Raw genomic sequence first — 19,622 nt, 5'->3', positions numbered from 1 at the left:
TTTGCTTAAAGAGCCAATTTGTAGGAGTAAGAGAATTTTGGAATGAATGACTGAATGATCTTTGCATTTTGGAAAAAATAGACTTCTTCTGACTTTTTTGTCTTTCTTTTTAGTCTTTTTATGGAAGTTGTATTCCTTTTTCTTTTCTGTTGGATCACATTTCTAATTTATATTTTGCTAGTTTAACTCTTGTATTTGTCATAGGATGGGTGCTAAGGCACTATTTCAATAGGGAAAAACAATCTTTTTATATTCTCAACAGTTTAAACTATTTTTCCATATATTGAACATACGCTCATCTAGTTCCTTGGTTGATTGCAAAGAGAAGATAATAAATAACTGTGATTCTTAAATTGGTGAAATGTTTGTATCCAGGTATCAATATCTGGAGACAATATGGTGGAGTGTCAACTGGAGACACACAACAACAAGATGGTCACCTTCAAGTTTGATGTTGATGGTGATGCACCAGAGGATATTGCAGACTATATGGTAAGTACAGTGAAACCAAGTTATTTAACCTTTAGCATTCTGTCTCTTTTTTTACTCATACTCTCCCCTCACTTATTCAGAGCAGTCTTTTTAGGGTACCATTAGTTTTTAAGATTTGCGCAGAACTATACTACTTATAACAAAAAGTAAGTCACTGTAACTTCTTTCATTTCAGTATATTTATCTCTAAAATATGAGGGGTTTTTATTAATAGGTCGATGATTCTTATCCCGGGCAGCATGTTAAAGTCATCTTAAGAGCTTTTTACAAACAAATCCATTGCCTAGGTCCCTAATTAAATCAGAATCTTTGGCTGTAAGGCCTAAGCATCACTAGTTTGTAAAATACCCCAGGTAATTCTATTGTGTTAGGTACTGATACGTCATCTTACAAATAGGTGTTTAAATAATACTCATCATTTCTTTTAGTTTTCATATTTTCTTTGAAAATATGTTAATTAATTATGTTATGTTCAAATAAGTTAGTTGTTTTGCCCTTTTTTAAATTCAGATAAATAAGGGTAGAAGGAAGAGTACTTCATGCTTTTTTTTTAATAGCCTTTATTTTTTTTATTTTTTCTCAGTATTCCAGAATTCATTGTTTATGCACCACACCTAGTGCTGCATGCAATACGTGCCCTCCATAATACCTGCCACCAGGCTCACCCAACCTCCCACCCTCCTCCCTCCAAAACCCTCAGATTGTTTCTGCCAGTTTTCTTTAGATGTGCATTTCTGAAGAAAAAGAATTAAGCATTTTTAAAGTTAATAATGTTGTTAGTTCTGCCTCTTGTTTTTGTTTTGTTTTCAGTAAATAGTTCATTGATCTAATAATTGTTACACAGGAAATAAAACTAAAATTCTTTAGTTACAGTTCTTTTTTAAAAAAATTAACATATAATGTATTATTTGCTTCGGGGGTACAGGTCTGTGATTCATCAGTCTTACACAATTCACAGCACTCGCCGTAACACATACCCTCCCCAATGTCCATCACTCAGCCACCCCATTCCTTCCACCCCCGGCTCCAGTCTAGTTCTGCCTCTTGTTTAACATGTTTTCTGAACTCTCCAGGCCATTCTTTATAAGCTTTAGAGATGTTCATTTTGTGATTTAAAAAACTTTTGGGTTTGGACATCCTAGTGGTAATCATAAACATTTCATCAGTTATGTTCCTCAAATGATAATTTATAGAATGTGAGATTTTTTTTAAAATGTTGGCTTTTTCTCTGGTAGGTGGTACCAATCTGACAAGCATCAGTGGTCTCAAAATAAGAATAAGTTAATGTTTTATGTGGCATTTTAGTGTGGTCATTTTTTTAAAGATTTATTTATTTATTTTAGAGAGCGCAAGAGCGCCAGCGGAGGGAGGGGCAGAGGGAGAGCATCTCAAGCAGACTCCCTGTTGAGTGTGGAGCCTGATGCTGGGCTCGATCTCACGACCCTGAGATCATGACCTGAGCTGAAACCAAGTGTTGGACACTCAGCTGACTAAGCCACCCAGGTGCCCCAGTGCTGGTTGTTTTTAATTCTCGTGTGGCCTTTGTATCTAATACTTAATTTTCATTTATTTTAATTTAAGATAGTCACCATTGATATAATATTATAATTTTGAAGAAACTAAATTTAATAGACTTACTTTTACTTTTGGACAGGTTGAAGATAACTTTGTGCTAGAAAGTGAGAAAGAAAAATTTGTAGAAGAATTGAGGGCTATTGTAGGTCAAGCCCAGGAGATCCTTAATGCCCACTCTGCTGCAGATAGAGCCATCGGAATTGACTCTATTATTGTGGAATCCAACAATAGCCAAGTAAGAGCAGTTGTTTAGCAAATAGGTCTTCTCAGATATATATCAGGAACTTCTTTATTTATCTGTTCATTTTTAATTCAGACAGGATCATCTGAACAAGTACAGATAAATTCTGCATCCACTCAAACCAGCAGTAAGTATATTTCATAAAATTTACCATGTGGCTTTTGAAGCAAGACATTTGGAAACTTTAATTTATGTATCTTCATTGAGAAAGATACTAGCCCATAAAGGAAATTCATAAATTGTTAATGTAGGTTTACCCACACTTGGAAAGGCCTTTTCAGCCCAGATGTAAGAAGTAAAGTCATTCTCCAGATTTTCTTCAAGTGTTGGTTCTTTATCCAATTAATTGATTTCTGAGTCATTGCATTGTATGTTATCTGAAAAGCAGTCACAGTTCTGATGACCTTTAATGGCTTTACTGTTTGAAGTTAATTGGTAAGTTGGTTTTTTAAACCACTGATATGATGTGGACAGTACCTTTCTTAACTAATATCACTATGTTCTAAGTTTGCCTCGTGTTTTAATATAGTCATTTATATCTTGATTTCCTTCCACTAGTGTTATACTTCTACCTACTGTGATCACTGATAAGTTTTTGTAAATCAGTTACTAGCTAAACTTCCAGGGACTAAAAATGGGTTCTTCTGTTTTCTTTTCTGATGACTTTATCTCTCCATTCTTTTCAGCTCTGGTCATGGTTATATTTAGAGTATCTGGGAGGGGGCGAAGAGCCATAGACAAATGAGGACCTGTGAAGGAATTATAACAACATGAAGAAGCAACAGGTGGTGTGGGAGTCATGAAACCAGATACCATTACCCTGAAATTTACTTTGTGTTAGGATGCCAGGGTCCTCCTCTGTTCTTTCTTGCTAGGGGGAATTTGAGCAGATTTCTGAGTAATAAAGTATGGTAAAGTTTACAAAAAGAATTACTTATTTGAATGAATTTACAAAGTAGGAATAAAGATGTAGGGACTTTATTTTTAAGTTGTCATACAGTAAAATTGATTTTTTTCTTTTGGTGTATAGTTCTGTAAGTTTTAATACCTATAGAATTGGGTAAGCATCATCATAATCAGGATGCAGAACAGGAGATAGAGGTTTTATTGGAAAAAGTGCTTTCCATTTTCCCCCCAAAATGTGCCCTCTTCTAATTGCTATTACTACAATGTTTGTTTTCATAGATTTAAAAAATCCTTCCCTAATAATATCTTGTACTTAGTTCTTTAGAGTATTTGCCTGCGTTGGGAGGTCTGGTCTTATAAATTACACATATCCTAATGCTGTTGGAAATGGAGATACAAGACAAATTGGTGTTTTAACCTGGTTTCCTTAATAGGGTAAACATGTTGACAGTTGCTTAGCATATTGATATTTGCTAATTCTTTTTACAGATGAATCTGCTCCACAGTCATCCCCAGTTGGTCGGTGGCGATTCTGTATCAATCAAACAATAAGAAACCGTGAGGCTCAATCACCTCCTTCTCTTCAGCAGTCCATATCTACAGTTCCTGGGCTGTCTCTGCTTCCTGGTAAGTGTTCATTGTCTGCCAGCTTTCTCCAAACTTGGAGGGGTTACAAGATATATACGATATCTTTAATTTGTGTTCATGGATATTGTATTCTTATGAGAATGTTCATAATAATTTTTGAAGGTATTATTGTTAGGGTATAACTTAAGCCATTTTAAAAGGTAATATTTTAAAATATATTTATGGGAAAAAATAAAAAGTTTTTATTCCTTGACAGGTTGAATTCTGTGTATTTTGAGTCTTATTTACAAGACTTATTCACACAGGTTCTTGTTTGTCCCTTGCTCCTCTTGTCCCCTTTGAATTTGGTTACTAGTCCATGCTTTGTATTTATTAATATGTGCCTAGCTTTTCTTTGTTATTGTTCCAGGTCCAAGAACCACAAGTAATAAGGAAATATCACAGGACACACTGCCCACTCTAGAAAGTAATCCATGCCAGCGTGTACTTTTTGCCTCCAAATCAGAACTCAAGGATGTAGTTGATGGTAAGATTTCTGAATATGCCAGTGTAGAAACTAAGCAGCCAGCTATATTGTATCGAGTGGAAGATGACAGGCAGATAATGGCACGAGTTACTAGTAGTTCAAGTTATACTGCTACTTCAGTTCGTGCAGTTCCAGTTGGTGAGGGACTCACCAACCGAGCAGGCATATTTCTACCTGTATATCCATGTCACCAAGCTGCCAGTCAGGCTGATGTACCTATGGTCCCTCCTGGCGAGTCAACTCAGATTGCTGGTAACTCTGTTACAACTCTGGCATTTATATCTGATCAAAAGCCTCAATCCTTAGCAGTGCAGCAGCCAACTATGGATGCAGAGTTTATTTCCCAAGAAGGAGAAACCACAATGAACACTGAAGCAAGTTCTCCTAAGATGGTCATTCCCACTCAGACCCCTGGCCTTGAACTGACTACCCTTCTACCCACTACTATCCTGGAATCAGATGGGGAAAGACCTCCAAAAATGGAGTTTGCAGACAACCGAATTAAAACTCTGGATGAAAAATTAAGAAACTTGCTCTATCAGGAGCATAGCATATCTAGCATCTATCCTGAGAGTCAGAAGGATACCCAAAGCATAGACTCTCCATTTTCTTCCTCTGCTGAAGATACGCTCTCATGCCCAGTGCCAGAAGTCATAGGCATCAGTCACAGTGGAATTCAAGATAGTCCTGCACAGTCCCCTAATTTTCAGCAGACAGGCTCTAAGATTCTGTCCAATGTGGCTGCAAGTCAGCCTGCTAACATATCAGTATTCAAAAGGGACCTGAATGTGATAACTTCTATACCCAGCGAATTATGTTTACATGTAAGTATTATTCTTTCTAATCGATTTCTTACCCTTATTCTTTTAAAGAAATTCCTTCTTTTCTAAAGTTATATCCTTTGAAATGAAATTGTCTATGTCTTAAGATTCTGAGGTCGCAGGTTATTTAAGAAGGTCATGATTTTGGCTGCAGGTGCCCAGAATTTCTAGATGGAGATGACAGAAGTATCTTTGGTGAGAGAGCCCTCTGGTGAATTAACTAGGAACCTGCAAGGATGTCTTTTTTTGTATTAGTGACAACAGGACTGATTCATAGATTGTTTTAGTAGGTAGGAAGAACTGGCTTTTAGATTTCCACTTAAAAGTGCCTGGTCCCAATTTCCTTTCTTAAAAGTTAAAAGTTTATGCTTCTAGTTTAATCTTGTTTGGTGGGTTTTATTTGAAAAAAATTATTATTTTTTTAAATTTAAATTCCAGTTCACCTCCAGTCTAATATTAGTGCAGGTGTACAATATAGTGATTCAGCACTTCCTGCTGTGATCCAACACCTTGCGTTTATCACAAGTGCCCTCCTTAATCCTGATCTCCTATTCAGCCCATCAGTCCACCCACCTCCCCTCTCTGGTTCTTGGTTTTCCTCTTCTCCTACCCCGAGTTCATTTGTTTTGTTTCGTAAATTCCACGTGAGTGAAATCATACGGTATTTTTTTCAAGTTATGTACATAGGAACTTAATTTCCCTTTTCTATTCCTTCAAATCACAGGGGTAATGACTATCTGGTGTTTATCCAGTATTTGGTACTTAACCTTCTTAAGCTTACATGGATCTTTTTACATCCCTATAACTTTTTATTTAAAAAAATAGGATTGCGCTATATGCATATTGGTCTGCAAATTTATCTTTTCATTTTATAGTATATCATAGATATATTTATAAATCTTCACCACTGTATCTCTTTATTATTGTTATTATTATATAAGTATCATATGTGTGTATGTAAAGTAAAATCCATCCCACTTCCAAACCTATAGACACAGCTGTTAATGAATCTTTGCAGACATAGTTTTAACTAACATACAGATATTTGTATAATCATACTTCTTTTTTTAAAGGATTTTATTTATTTATTTGAGAGAGAAAGAGAGCATGAGCTGGGGGAGGGAGCCCAACCTGGGGCTCAATCCCCGCCCAAGATCATGACCTTAGCAGAAGTCAGATGCTTAGTGGATTGAGCCACCCAGGCGCCCCAGTCATACCTCTTTATTACATATTTACAAAGACATAGATACATATGTTTTTATACATATACTTCTCTACATGCATGTGCTATTCTGCATTTTTTCAATTATGAGCATTTATCCATTTTGGTACACATAGTTCCACCTCACTTATGTTTTTTATTTTTTATTTTTTTTTTCACTTATGTTTTTTAAACAATGGCATAATATTCCAGTGAAGAGATACAACATAAAGATTTATATTGTTGTAAACTAGTAGTTTTAAATTATGTAGTTAATATATAAACAGGAAAGCAATTCAGAAGGATAGAAAATTAAAAGTAATTATGTTAACAACTTCTTATACCCCAGTCTCCTCCCCAAACACTGTTCAGTTTCTGGTTTTAATTCTTGAAGTCATTGCCATTAATAACTTGTAAATAATACACTTATTCATCTATCTTTTGATTGAATACTTTTAGATAATACCTAATAATTCACTACTATGAAGGGTGAGGAAATTATTATATTTTCCCTCTCTTCTTCTTTCCCACATACCTCCTAATTTTTATTACGTGTATTGCTTTTTAACACTGGCAAAGTTTATAACATCTACATTTTTTTTTCTGTAACATTGGTTTTGCTTTGTCTGTGGGTTGATTTGAAGAATTGAAGGTCAGTAAACAGCATTTATATTATGATTATATTGTTATCCGATGATCATGTAAGATGATTAGAACCATTAAAAATGAAAAATAATTTTCTGTCATTTAAATTTTGTTGCTCAGAGGACACTCACGTGTCAAGGTCAAATGGATTCTTTTGTCTAAGTGTCCATTGCTACTTCTGGATCAAACTTACTTGCCACTATTTCTCGTGTCCTAGAATTCCTTCCTCCCCTACTCCAAAATGCTTCAATGAGTAATATTTTTAAATTTGTTGCATGAATGACTAATTTGGGTATTTTTTTAAGTCCAAAAATGCCTTTATTGCTTCACACTTGATTAAGTGTACATGGTAGGGTCATTTTGAGTTAATTTTTGTATATGGTGTGAAATAAAGATTCACCTTCATTCTTTTGCATCTGACTATCCAATTGTTCCAGTACCATTGTTATTCTGTTTGTTTTTATTATAAATGGAATTGTTTTCTTAATTACCTTTTCAGATTTTTCATTGCTAATCTATAGAAATACAACTATTTTTTTGTGTTGATGTTGTATCCTTCAATTTCGCTGAGTTTGTGTATCATTTAGTATTTTCTGTATAATATATAAGATCATATTGTCTGTAAATAGAGATCGTTTATTTCTTCATTTGCTGCTTTTCTTATCTATTAACTTTTCGTTGTCTGCTTTTTATCTCTTTGTCCTTTTGCTTTTTGTACTGGAAGAATTTCTCAATTTTTAAGCTATTTCCAGTCTCCTATTCAGCTGTTTCTTTATGTCAAGGAATCTATTATTATTTTTTTATTTTAATTTTTTTTTCATTTTTTTTAGAGAGGGGAAGAGAGAAGGGCAGAGGGAGAGGGAGAGAATCTTAAGCAGGCTCCACACCCAGCACAGAGCCCAGCATGGGGCTCAATTTCACAACCCTGAGATCATGATCTGAACTGAAATCAAGAGTTGGATGCTTAACCCACTGAACCACCCAGACACCCCAAGGATTATATTTTTAATTTCCAGTAACTGTAGTTCATAATTTTTCTTATGCTTGTATTATCTTCACACATATTTCTGGAGATATTAAAGTCATTAATATCTCCATTAAAGTCATTAATATCTCCATTAAAGTTATTGATGCTATTTCAAAACTTGGCTATTCTTCTTATTGAATTTAGTGTTTTCTTTCTTTTTTAAAGTTTTTATTTATTTACTTTTTATGTAGGCTCCACACCCAATGTGGGGCCTCAACTCATGACCCTGAGATTAAGGGTCACATGCTCTACTGACTGAGCCAATCAGGTGCCCCTAATGTTTTTGTATAGTGTTGATTTCCCATAAGTGTTTGGTGATTCTTAGACTCATTTTTTCTTTTTTCCCTGTACAGTTTCTTGTTTGTCTCTCTAAATGCTATATATAATTGTTGTAGCCTTCCTCCAGTAATTGTGGGAAAGGCATGGGACACGCTTCTTGGCTCTGAATATTATACTTGTCTCGAAATGCTGCCTAGAAGGTAGCTTAATCTTCTTCAAAGGTGGAAGGGCTTTCCCTTCCTTCTGGATGTTGTCTCCTTCCTACGTTGGTGATTGGGCCACAGACATTTTCCTCTCACCACTCTTATTTGGGAGCAGATGCCTCTACTGTCTTTTGCTTGCTGTGGAGGTGGGGAAGGAAAGAAGAACTGCCTGGCTATTCTTTCTTTGGTACCCCAACCAGTTTACTCTCCCATTCAGTGAGTAAGTCAAGATCTCTCTTTGTGAAGCCCAAATTCTAGTGGGAGAAGATAGATCCTAAACAAATAAATAAAGAAAAAGGCTATGATAGAATGAGTAGGGGATTACTTTATATAGGGTAGTCAGGGAAGAACTTGTGTGTGGTGGTAACAGTCATAGGTGGAGACCTGTGCAAGGAACCAAAAGAAGTCCAGGAAGTAGGAGAGTGTTATGAGATGATGTTGAGGTAGATAGGAGACTGATTGGGGACAGCTTTGTAAGCATTCTAGCCAACCACTCTTCCCTTTGGTTGGCCAGGGCTCGCTCTCACTGCCGATATCTGCCACCCAAGTTTGCAGCATTTTGAAATAGTTACTGCCTGTGTCATGGGCTTCTTTTCCCTCCTTTAGTCATATATGCATGTGTCTATGCCTGTTTTTTTCTGTCATGTCTATGGATTTGGACTGATAAGGTAGACTAGAACTCGTGCTTAACTCACCGTCTTGATCCAGTTATAACTTATTAAAAAATTTTCTGTAATTTCAGTGGGACCAATGCAACATTTTCTAAATTTAATATTATTGAGAATTTTTTCTCTTCATGAAGGTAGCATTATTACTAGTTCAGAATGAGTTTTTTTTTCCAAAATAGGACTTCAGAAAATAAGAACTGATTGTTCAGAATTTTAATAACTGCTGACCTGCCCTGAGTGTTAATGCTTATTCAAGACTCCAGTGTACTTAATGCCACTTATGCTATCGTCCTGCAGACAAATGCTGAATCCCATTCTTTGAACTTTTTAATACTCATTTAATTTTCTAGATTAGTAGAGACGAGTCTCATGTTCCCAAAGTTGTATACTTTTGTATTAACTGTTATAGAGGTTTTATTTTTAAAGTACTCATTTAGAATACAACAGTTAATTCTGACATTTTGTTGGGAGGGATGGGAGGCAAGAAGAGGAGAGTGATTTTATAGTGAGCTGTGGCCTGATGTTAACAATTTTTATAGCAAGAATTTGAAATAATTTCAAGGTCCATTGTAAGTTTCTGCGTGCTGACATAAAGTAAGAAATTTGATTTGGTAGTTTTTCTCTATAAATCTAAATGCCTAGAAAAGCTTTTTTCTATGTTATCATGTGTGTTAGGCATCTTTAACTCTCTCAAATAATATGAGCATAAATGAAAGTTTCATTTTAAGAGCATAGGGTTTCAGTAACTTTTTTTTAGTAAATGAAGCATATGAAGGAAATAATTTTAATTTCAGTTTTCAAAGTTGCTGTAATGAAAAATATTCAAAAATTCAAAAATTTTCAAAGTTGCTGTAATGAAAAATATCTGCTCTTTATTTGTCTGAAGTCCAAATAATATTTTTAAAGAAAGGGGAAGGATTAATTCCGCTAAGTTGAATACTTCAGATTCACTCTGATATGCAGGTATACATAGCATTCCATTTTTGATTACTGATTAGTCCATGCAAGAAAGTCCAATGATATAAACAACAGCTTCACCTTACCTAAATTATTACCATTTTGGTTTTTCTCTTTTTGTCTCCATTAGGAGATGTCCCCAGATGCTTCACTGCCAGGGGATCCAGAGGCCTATCCTGCTGCTGTGTCAAGCGGTGGAGCCATTCATCTGCAGACAGGAGGTGGATATTTTGGCCTAAGCTTTACTTGTCCTAGTCTCAAAAATCCTATTAGCAAGAAATCCTGGACTCGCAAATTAAAAAGCTGGGCATACAGGCTACGGCAGTCAACCAGCTTTTTCAAGAGATCAAAAGTCCGTCAAGGTAGTGTGCTTACAGTCAGGGACATAGACTAGGTAACATCACTTTTCATTTACTTCTGTTTTTCTTTTTTTTGTTTGTTTGTTTGTTCATATACAAATCTTACCACTTTTTCCACATAGCCCATGTCTGTGACATGTCCCATTAATGTCATTGCCACTTTACTTTTCCTTTTGTAACTAATTTGGTTTTACAGTTACTCATTTCATGTAGATACTAAGTCTCGGGATAAATCTTACAATGTCTGATTTTGAGTTAGGGACTTCTGCAGTGTTGCTTATTACATTAACACTTTTTAATTATTTAGCAGGGGTTAAGCTTTTTCTACTTTTCTTCATTTTTTTGGTAATGTAAACAAATTTAGTCTTAACAAACAATTTTCTCTTTTCTGCTTACAATTGTGCAAAACTTGCAGTGGAAACAGAAGATATGAGATCAGCAGTTGCTCCTGATCCCATTCCCCTGACAGGAGAGTCCATGGCTGATACTAGGGCTTTGAGTAGATGTAAAGCGATGAGTGGATCATTTCAGCGGGGTCGGTTCCAGGTTTGTGTGTTTGGTTCAATCTTTATCTATAAGGGCATTGTAAAAGAGAATAGCATTGGAGATCTTGGTATTTAAATAATACTTATTTTGAATGTAGATTATTATCATATTTATTTTTTTCCCCTTACACACATCCCTTACCTTTTGTAGACTTGAGTTAAGTCTAAAGAAATGGGGATTTTAGTAGTGGAAAAGAGCACAGAAATGAGTCATCATTTTTCAGTGGGTGGTTGGGTCACCGTTTTTTTTTTATAAATCTATTTCTTGTCCTTTAGAATCTCAGCAACTTGAATTATCGAATTTTTTTTAATTACAGAATTTTGTTTGAGCAATTTGAAGCCAACTCTCTTTACCCAGGGGACCTAATTGAAAGACTTTGAAAATGACAATTATAAATGGGGTTTTTAAGTTTGGGTATTATCAATGTGTGTACGTCACAGCAGACCATTCACTTGTCTGTGCCATATTTTGATACCGAATTTCTTTGTGGGTTTACTCTTTGGTTAGACAGAGCCAACCACTTTTGCCTTTTTGTATCTCAGGTGATTACAGTTCCTCAGCAGCAGTCGGTGAAAGTGACATCTTTTGGAATAGAACACACACCAGCATCCAAAAAAATGACAACCCATTCTAGTGAAGAAGCTCTAGCCTTTACAGACAGAGCGAAGTCTCAATTAGTGGAAATGGAACCTGCCATGCACAATCCACAAACTTCACTTTCTTCTCAGAAGTTACAAGCTCTTCATGAGACCTTGAAAGAAGGGAAAAGAATTCCCAAACAAGGAGACAACTTCTCATCTTTCAGCACAGCTTGTGAGACCGATGTATCTTCAATGACCCCAGAAAAAGAATTGGAAGAGAACTCAGCCACGGGAAGTAGTATGCATTCTGGACTTGAACTGTTGCTTAAAGAGAGAGAGATACTTACTGCTGGTAAACAGCCTAGCTCTGATAGTGAATTTGCAGCCACTCTTGCTGGCAGAGGGAAGTCCGTGGCAAAGACTGGTCCAGAGAGTGATCAGTGCTTACCTCTCCGTGAAGAAAAAGCCTATAACCAAACACAGAGCTCACTCTTCTATTCACCATCTTCTCCAATGAGCAGTGATGATGAGTCAGAAATAGAGGATGAGGATTTGAAGGTGGAGCTTCAGAGATTACGAGAAAAGTAAGATTGTTTCCCTTTTGTCACAAATCTGGTTGCCCGGAGTTTTATAGAACTAAGTATTTGACTGATAGCTAATTTACAGTTGGTAACATTTTTTTTTCAAAAAGATTTATTTATTTATTTATTTATTTATTTATTTGAGAAGGAGATAGAGCACATGTGTGCACAGGGAAGGGACAGAGAGAGAATCTCCAGCAGACTCTGTGCTGAGCATGGAGCCCAACATGGGGCTCAATCTCATGACCCTGAGATCATGACCTGGGACAAAACCAAGAGTCAGATGCTTAACTGACTGAATCACCCAGGTGCCCCATGATTGGTAACATTTTAATGATTGAAAATTTTTGATTATTGACAAAGATAGCATCAGATCTCACAGGTTAAGGGCTCAGTCCCACAGATGCCAATCATAAGTCCAAGTAGTGTTAACCTATGCTTCTGACCAACCTGTTGTAAATCAAAGGTTCCCACAAGCCCTTCTTTGGGTTCGATTAATTTACTAGAGCAGCTTACAGAGTCAGGAAGAACAGTTTACTTACTAGGTTATCAGGTTTTTTTTAAAGATTTTATTTATTTATTTGACAGAGAAAGAGATCACAAGTAAGCAGAGAGACAGGCAGAGAGAGAGAGAGAGAGAGAGAGAGAGAGGGAAGCAGGCTCCCCACTGAGCAAAGAGCCCGATGCGGGGCTCGATCCTAGGACACTGAGACCATGACCTGAGATGAAGGCAGAGGCTTTAACCCACTCAGCCACCCAGGCACCCCAGGTTATCAGTTTCTTATAAAAGGACACAACTGAGGAACAGCCAGGTGGCAAGGTATAGGGAAAGGGACATGGAGCTTCCATGCCTTCTTGGGAGTGCCACTGTCCCAGCACCTGCATGTTTTTACCAACCTGGACCCTCTCTCAGCCCTACAGCTAAGGGATTTTTATGGAAACTTCATTATGGTAGGCATGATTGATTTAAACCATTGGCCACTGAGGATTAATTCAATCTCTTCCTTCTGTCCCAGAGGTAGAGTGGGAGGGGCTGAAAGTCCCACCCTCTTATCACTTGGTTGGTTCTCCTGGCAATCAGCCCCCATCCTTAGGGGCGGTTTGAAAGTCAGTTCATTAGTATAAACTCAGGTGTGATTCCAAGGGCCTTGTTTTAAATAATACGATTCCTTTCACCTTTATCGCTCCAGAACTACTTCAGGAACTGGAGCTATTTGAGGACAATAGATCAAATATTAAAATAAAAGATTCTCTGGGCACCTGAGTGGCTCAGTCAGTTAAGCATCTGTTTTTGGCTCAAGTCATGATCCCAGAGTCCTGGGATCAGGCCCTGCATTGGGCTCCTTGCTCAGCGGGAAGTCTGATTCTCCCTCTCCCTCTGCTGCTCTCCCTGCTCATGCTCTCTCTCTCAAATAAATAAGTAAAAATCTTAAAACAATAAAAGATTCTCCTATTGCTCTTTATAGCTTAAGAAATTACTAGGGTTTTAGGAGCTATATTCCAGGAACAGGGATAAAGACCAAATATATATATATATATTTTTTTAATATAAATCATAGTATCACAACAGTAAAAAAGCACACAAAATAATCTCTTACTTCTCATGCCCTAATCTTATTTCTCAGAGGCAACCACTGTGAACTGTTTGGTATATATCTTGCCTATCATTTTTCTGTGCATTTATAAATATATACTTTTGCCTTTTATGAAAGTGAGGTCATATGCATGTTATTCTACAATTTTTTTACTTAATTGTTGCTTATATATGTACATGTTTGTATAGATTATCTTTATTCCATGTATTAGAATAGCCACTTAAAGTTTATTTAATCCCTCATTAATGGACATTTCAGCTTTATTTCATATTTTGCTTATGTAAACAATGTTGAAGTAAACAGCCTTATATTTTCACATACTTATGTGAGTATTTTTGTTGGATAGATACCTAAAAGTAGAATTTCTGGGTTAAAAGGTATGTATACTTTAAATTGATAGATACCACTAAAATTGTTGTTCAGGTGGCTGTATTTTATTCACCAAACAAATATATGTGAAAGTGGGGTGCCTGGCTGGCTCAGTCAGTAGAGCATGTGATTCTTTATCGTGGGATCACGAGTTCCAGCCCCACGTTGGGCATAGAAATTACTTTTAAAAAGATTACTTTAAAAAAGAGATTACTTTAAAAGAGATTACTTTAAAAAAATTTCATCCTATATATGAAAGTGCCCGTTTTCTCACTTCTTAACAACATTGAACTGGATATTATTGATCCTTTTAGTTTTATTCCAATCAGATGAATTAAAAATATTTCTTAAGAAATAATTGCATTCTCCTAATTAATAGTGAGGTTGTTCATATCTCACATTTATTGCCTGCTTGTATCTCCTTTTTGGAGTCACCTTCTCATATTCTTTCCTCTTTTTCCTATAAGGTTGTTTCTTTTTTTCTTAGTGATTTTTTAAACAGATTTTATGTATTTATTTGAGAGAGAGAGAGAGAGAGAGAGCGAACAAGCATGACTGGGGGTGGTGGGCAAAGGGAGAGGGAGAAGCAGATTCTCCACTGAGCAGAGAGCCCGATGTGGGCTGGATCCCAGGACCCTGGGATCAGGACTTGAGCTGAAGGCAGCCGCTTAACTGATTGAGCCACCCAGGAGTCCTTTTCATATTGATTTTTTAAGGAATTATTTGTATATTCTGTATATTAACCTTTTAGTATATGTTGCAAACATTTTGTTATTTATACTTGCAACATATAATAAAGAAAAGGTTAATATTAGCAATACTCTGTGACTTTAAATTGTATTTCATTGTCTTTCACTATATTGAAGTTTTAAAGATTTTTAAAAATTTATTTATTCATGACAGATAGACACAGAGAGAGAGGCAGAGGCAGAGGGAGAAGCAGGCTTCCTGCTGAGCAGGGAGCCAGATGCAGAGCTCCATCCCAGGACCCTGGGATCATGACCTGAGCCCAAGGCAGATGCTTAACGGACTGAGCCATTAGGTGCCCTATATTGAAGTTTTAGAAATTTGTTCTTGTCACTTTGTTCACTTTTTTCTTAATGTCTGATTAGTTTAATGTTGAGCATAGGAAGGCATATCTCATCCTAAAATTGTGAATTTTCTGTATTTTCACATTGTTAATCAAAATTCCTTGTTAAACTTGCCTTGTATTGATGTAGATGTTTCTGGAGTCATCTGTATGGTGCCAGTGCTATTAAAATGCTTTCTGCGTTATTTTCATTTAGACACATTCAGGAGGTGGTAAATCTTCAAACCCAGCAGAATAAGGAGCTGCAGGAGCTCTATGAACGCCTTCGGGCAATTAAAGATAGCAAAATCCAATCATCAGAGGTTCCTGGGCCACCTTCATCACCACGGAGACCAAGATCTTTCAAAAGCAAACTACGTAGCCGCCCACAGTCCTTGACACATATGGATAGTGGTGCAGCTGCTACAGGTAAATCGGTCTTAAAAGTGATTTTAAAAATCTGGTCAAATATCAGCAAAGTAAGAAATAAAATGATGATATAATTATTTCTTACTTTTTATAATTTATTTCTTATTACACTAAGATGCTTTAAAGAAGTACACATTATCCTAAGATTCTTTTCTACCTTTTTTGGTAGAAATTCTTTTGTGAAATTATGGTGAGGCTAGATGATAGATTTTGTAGAGCAGATGAGTGTGTTCTGTGTTTTCATTTGGAAAACAAACACCTGGAAGCCCAACTTCAATCCTGCAAATAGGGTTGTTGTTTTTTTTATAATATTTCAGGTTTTTAATTTTTAATAGTTATTTCCTGATTCCAAAATATTTTTAGGAAATTTTAAAAGTACAGAAATACATTGTTATTGTTGCCACTGATAATTGTTAATACATACTACAGGTTTGAAAGCATAGTGTAAATTGGCTGCATCTCAGTCATTAAGCTAATATTTAATTCATTGGTCTCTTTACTGTCCATTATGCCATCTCTAACATCTGTAACTCAGAGCTGGGATATTTTCTACTTTCATAGCCAGTTCCATGGAAGAGAGATTTTTTTCCTTTAGCAAATATAAAAGAATGCAGCCAAATAACTAAGTCTGTGTTCAAATAATTTTTAATTAATTCTGAATATATTTGTATATTACTGTTAGCAGTACATTCTGCAAATAGTTTTTAAAACGTTAGCAATCATTGGGAGCTAGAGTTTGTTGAGGAGTTTGTAGCTAACAAAGATAATCTTAAAAATACTGGAATGTTCTATGTGTTGTAAGAGATAATTGTTTCTTATTTATGAGACTATTAGAAAAATGTACTTCTTTGATTTGAAAAAGCAGGATCAGTCTCTTCTTAATAAAGAAGTTGTTAATCGGGTCAGACTTCCTGGTTACATGTGCATATTTAAGTGAGGGTTGATGGTGAACTATAAGGATATACGTAAGATCGCAACAGAATTAGTGGAGACAGAATAATGGCCCCCAAACATGTCTTTGTGCAAATTTTTAGAACCTGAGACTATGTTTGGTTATATGGCAAAGGGGAATGGGGGTTGTAGATGGAATTAAGGTTGCTAATTAACTGATTTTAAAATAGGAAGATTATCCTGGATTATCCAGGTGGGCCCAATGTAATCACAAGGGTCCTTTAAAGTGGAAAAGAGAAGCAGAAAAGAGGGTCAGAGAAAAGATGTGAGCGGGGGAGCAGTGTCAGATGGATGCAACATTGCTGGCTTTGAAGATGGAGGAAGAGGGCACAAACCAAGGGATTCAGGCTGACTGTAGAAGCTGGAAAAGGCTGGGGAGCAGATCTTCTCTAGAGCCTCCAGAAGGAATGAAGCCCTGCCAACACCTTGATTGTAGTCTAGTGAGACCCATGTTGGACTTCTCACCGACAATACTGTAATAAATTTGTGTTGCATTGGTATGGATGTTAGCCACTAATCTATGGTAATCAGTTATAGCAACAATAAAAAAGTAATACCGATCTCAAGAATGGAAACTCTACTTTGTGATCCTCGTAAAGATAGAACTGAAGGGTAAAATTAGATTGAGGGCAACTTTCGGAGTTTAACAGCAGAAGCATGTGGACTTTCAATCTAATACTCTGCCATTAATTGCTATACTTTAAAAAAAAGATTTAGTTATTTATTTGAGAGAGAAAGAGCCAGTGTGAGAGAGCATGAGAGAGAGACAGAGAAAGAGAGAGAACAAGCAGAGTAGAGGGGTAGAGGGAGAAGCAGACTCTCTGCCTATCAGAGAGCCGGTCACAGGACCTGATCCTCGACCCTGGGATCACGACCTGAGCTGAAGGCAGACACTTAACCAAGGGAGATAACTGTTTTGTTCTTAAGTGACTTGCTCTTTTAATGTAGTTTCTGTTTCCTTAGAACTTTGACTTGCAGATGGCTTTGGTTTGTTATGATCCAAAGCATTCTTTCACTTTCTAATCCCTGCTTAACTGGCTTTTGTCAGATTGCAGAGACAGAAAATTGACTGACCCTGCTCATCTTTTTCATGCCAAGAGATGGGCCAGAGGCCATCACCTGTCCTATTGTTGGGCTCTCCTCCATTCAGGTTGTTAAAGGACTTTCTCTCTGTAGATGAACATGGTTCTTGGTCACACCACTTTGAGGAATGAAGAGGTAGAGCAGACAGAGTGGTGGACAGCAAAGCAAGGAGTGTTGAGTTAAAGCAAAGTGTTAGTACAGAGCTCCTGAGGAGGGAGGGGACCTGAGAAGGTTGCCACCAGAGTTTCTAAGTCAAGGGTTTTTTATGGGCTGGTTGGTGGGCTGTTTTAATCAGATTAAGCCTCCCTGCACCTCTCATCCAATCAGGTTTTTGTCACATGGGAGAAGGTGGCAGGCTCCTTCCAGGGTGGTGTAAAATCATTTTAAGGGTGGTTTCCTCTTAGGGCAGAGGGCCCCTTGTCCCTACCTGCCTGCCTTCCAGCTATCTTTTATCAATATCTGTTGTTGATCCACGGTAGTGAATTTTTTATTTCAGTTATTGTACTTTTAAACTCCAGAATTTTTTTTTTTAAAACTCCTTTAAAATTTTAGGCATAGTTTCCTTAAATTTGAATACAGGTTTTGTCTACTAATACCAAAATCTAGGCCCCTTTCAGGATGTTTTTGTTGACTTTTTTCTGTATAGGCAGAATTCTTTTATATTTTTTGCATGTATCTTATTTTGTGATAAAAACTGGACATTATAAATAATATATTGTAACAGCTCTGGTATCAGATTCTCCCACCTTCTTCCCCACCAAGGTCTGTTGTTGTATTTTGTTTGTTTATCATTATTATGGTATTTTCTTACTGCTGTTTGTTTACTGATTTTCCAGAATAACTCTGTATTCCCTGCAGTGTATGACCATTGAGTTCTTTGCAACTCTAAAAAAGTTTTTTTTTTATTTTTAAGTCTGGCATGCTGATGTTCACACCTGGGCCAGTATATTTAGTGGTGAGCCAGTGATTTTTCAGAAGATTTAATTAAGTGCTTCATCTGGGTATTTTTGCCAAGGGGATCTCTGAGGGAAGGCACGCTTTCAAGCTTCACTTTATAAGACAACCTTTGAATTTATTTCCTGCTTTCTCAGGAACTGAACTTCAGCCAGAATGGAATGATTGGTACTTTCTCCTTTCTCAGGTCTTTCCTGGCATGCCAGACATTTATATTCCCAGGAATATGTCAAAGATTTTGAAAATTTCCTCTGGTCATCTAATTGTCTTAGAATTCCTTTTTAATTCTAGGCCAGGCTCTTGTGTGCCCCAACTAAATCACAGCTTTATGCATCCAAGTTGTTGGCAGCACTTTCCTATTGTTTCAGTAATGCCCTGGAGGTAGTTCCCTACACTCCCCCACTCCCAATACCCAGCCTGCCTGGGATGACCTGAGCTCCAAGTGAAACCAAATATCCACCACACTCTAAGAATGGAGGTTTTTTTTTTTTTTTTAAGGTTTTTTAGTTTAGACACAATATTGACTCAGGGGATGGTGCTTTTTTAAAGATTTTATTTATTTGAGAGAGAGAGAGTGCTCACAAAGAGTGAGAGGGAGAAGCAGATGCCCTGCTGAGCAGGGGGCCTGATGCAGAACTCATCCCTAGGGATACTGACCTGAGCCAAAGCAGACAAGGCAGACCCTTAATGGACTGAGCCACCAGGCGCCCCTTGAGATGGTACTTTTTTTTTTTTTTAAAGATTTTGTTTTATTTATTCGACAGAGATCACAAGTAGGCAGAGAGGCAGGCAGAGAGATGAGGAAGCAGGCTCCCTGCTAAACAGAGAGAGCCCGATGCGTGGCTTGATCCCAGGAGCCTGGGATCATGACCAGAGCTGAAGGCAGAGGCTTTACCCCACTGAGCCACCCAGGCGCCCCAGGATGGTACTTTTAAGGGAACTCAAAAAGAGGTCTAATCTCTATTGTCTGCAGTGC

The 19,622-nt window shown here is 36.9% G+C and overlaps 1 protein-coding gene across 3 annotated transcripts in view; it reads left to right on the top strand.

Annotated features, from left to right (window-relative positions):
* Positions 1 to 19,622, top strand: part of WNK3 (WNK lysine deficient protein kinase 3) — a gene marked incomplete at its 5' end in the record, with an annotated part of 124,485 nt that overhangs the window by 93,396 nt on the left and 11,467 nt on the right. For 2 of the 3 annotated variants that reach the window (XM_080795167.1, XM_080795166.1), the window contains 9 exons: positions 376 to 492; positions 2,147 to 2,302; positions 2,384 to 2,435; positions 3,704 to 3,841; positions 4,212 to 5,152; positions 10,260 to 10,350; positions 10,904 to 11,034; positions 11,577 to 12,199; positions 15,447 to 15,658. In XM_080795167.1, the coding sequence (XP_080651293.1) occupies positions 376 to 492; positions 2,147 to 2,302; positions 2,384 to 2,435; positions 3,704 to 3,841; positions 4,212 to 5,152; positions 10,260 to 10,350; positions 10,904 to 11,034; positions 11,577 to 12,199; positions 15,447 to 15,658 (2,461 nt within the window). Of the gene's footprint in view, positions 1 to 375; positions 493 to 2,146; positions 2,303 to 2,383; positions 2,436 to 3,703; positions 3,842 to 4,211; positions 5,153 to 10,259; positions 10,492 to 10,903; positions 11,035 to 11,576; positions 12,200 to 15,446; positions 15,659 to 19,622 lie in introns of all 3 variants that reach the window. The other variant, XM_080795165.1, reaches the window with a different exon arrangement.

Source organism: Martes martes (assembly GCF_963455335.1).
Source record: "Martes martes genome assembly, chromosome: X".
Classification (NCBI taxonomy): Eukaryota; Metazoa; Chordata; class Mammalia; order Carnivora; family Mustelidae; genus Martes; species Martes martes.
This window is presented reverse-complemented; position numbering and strand designations above follow the sequence as displayed.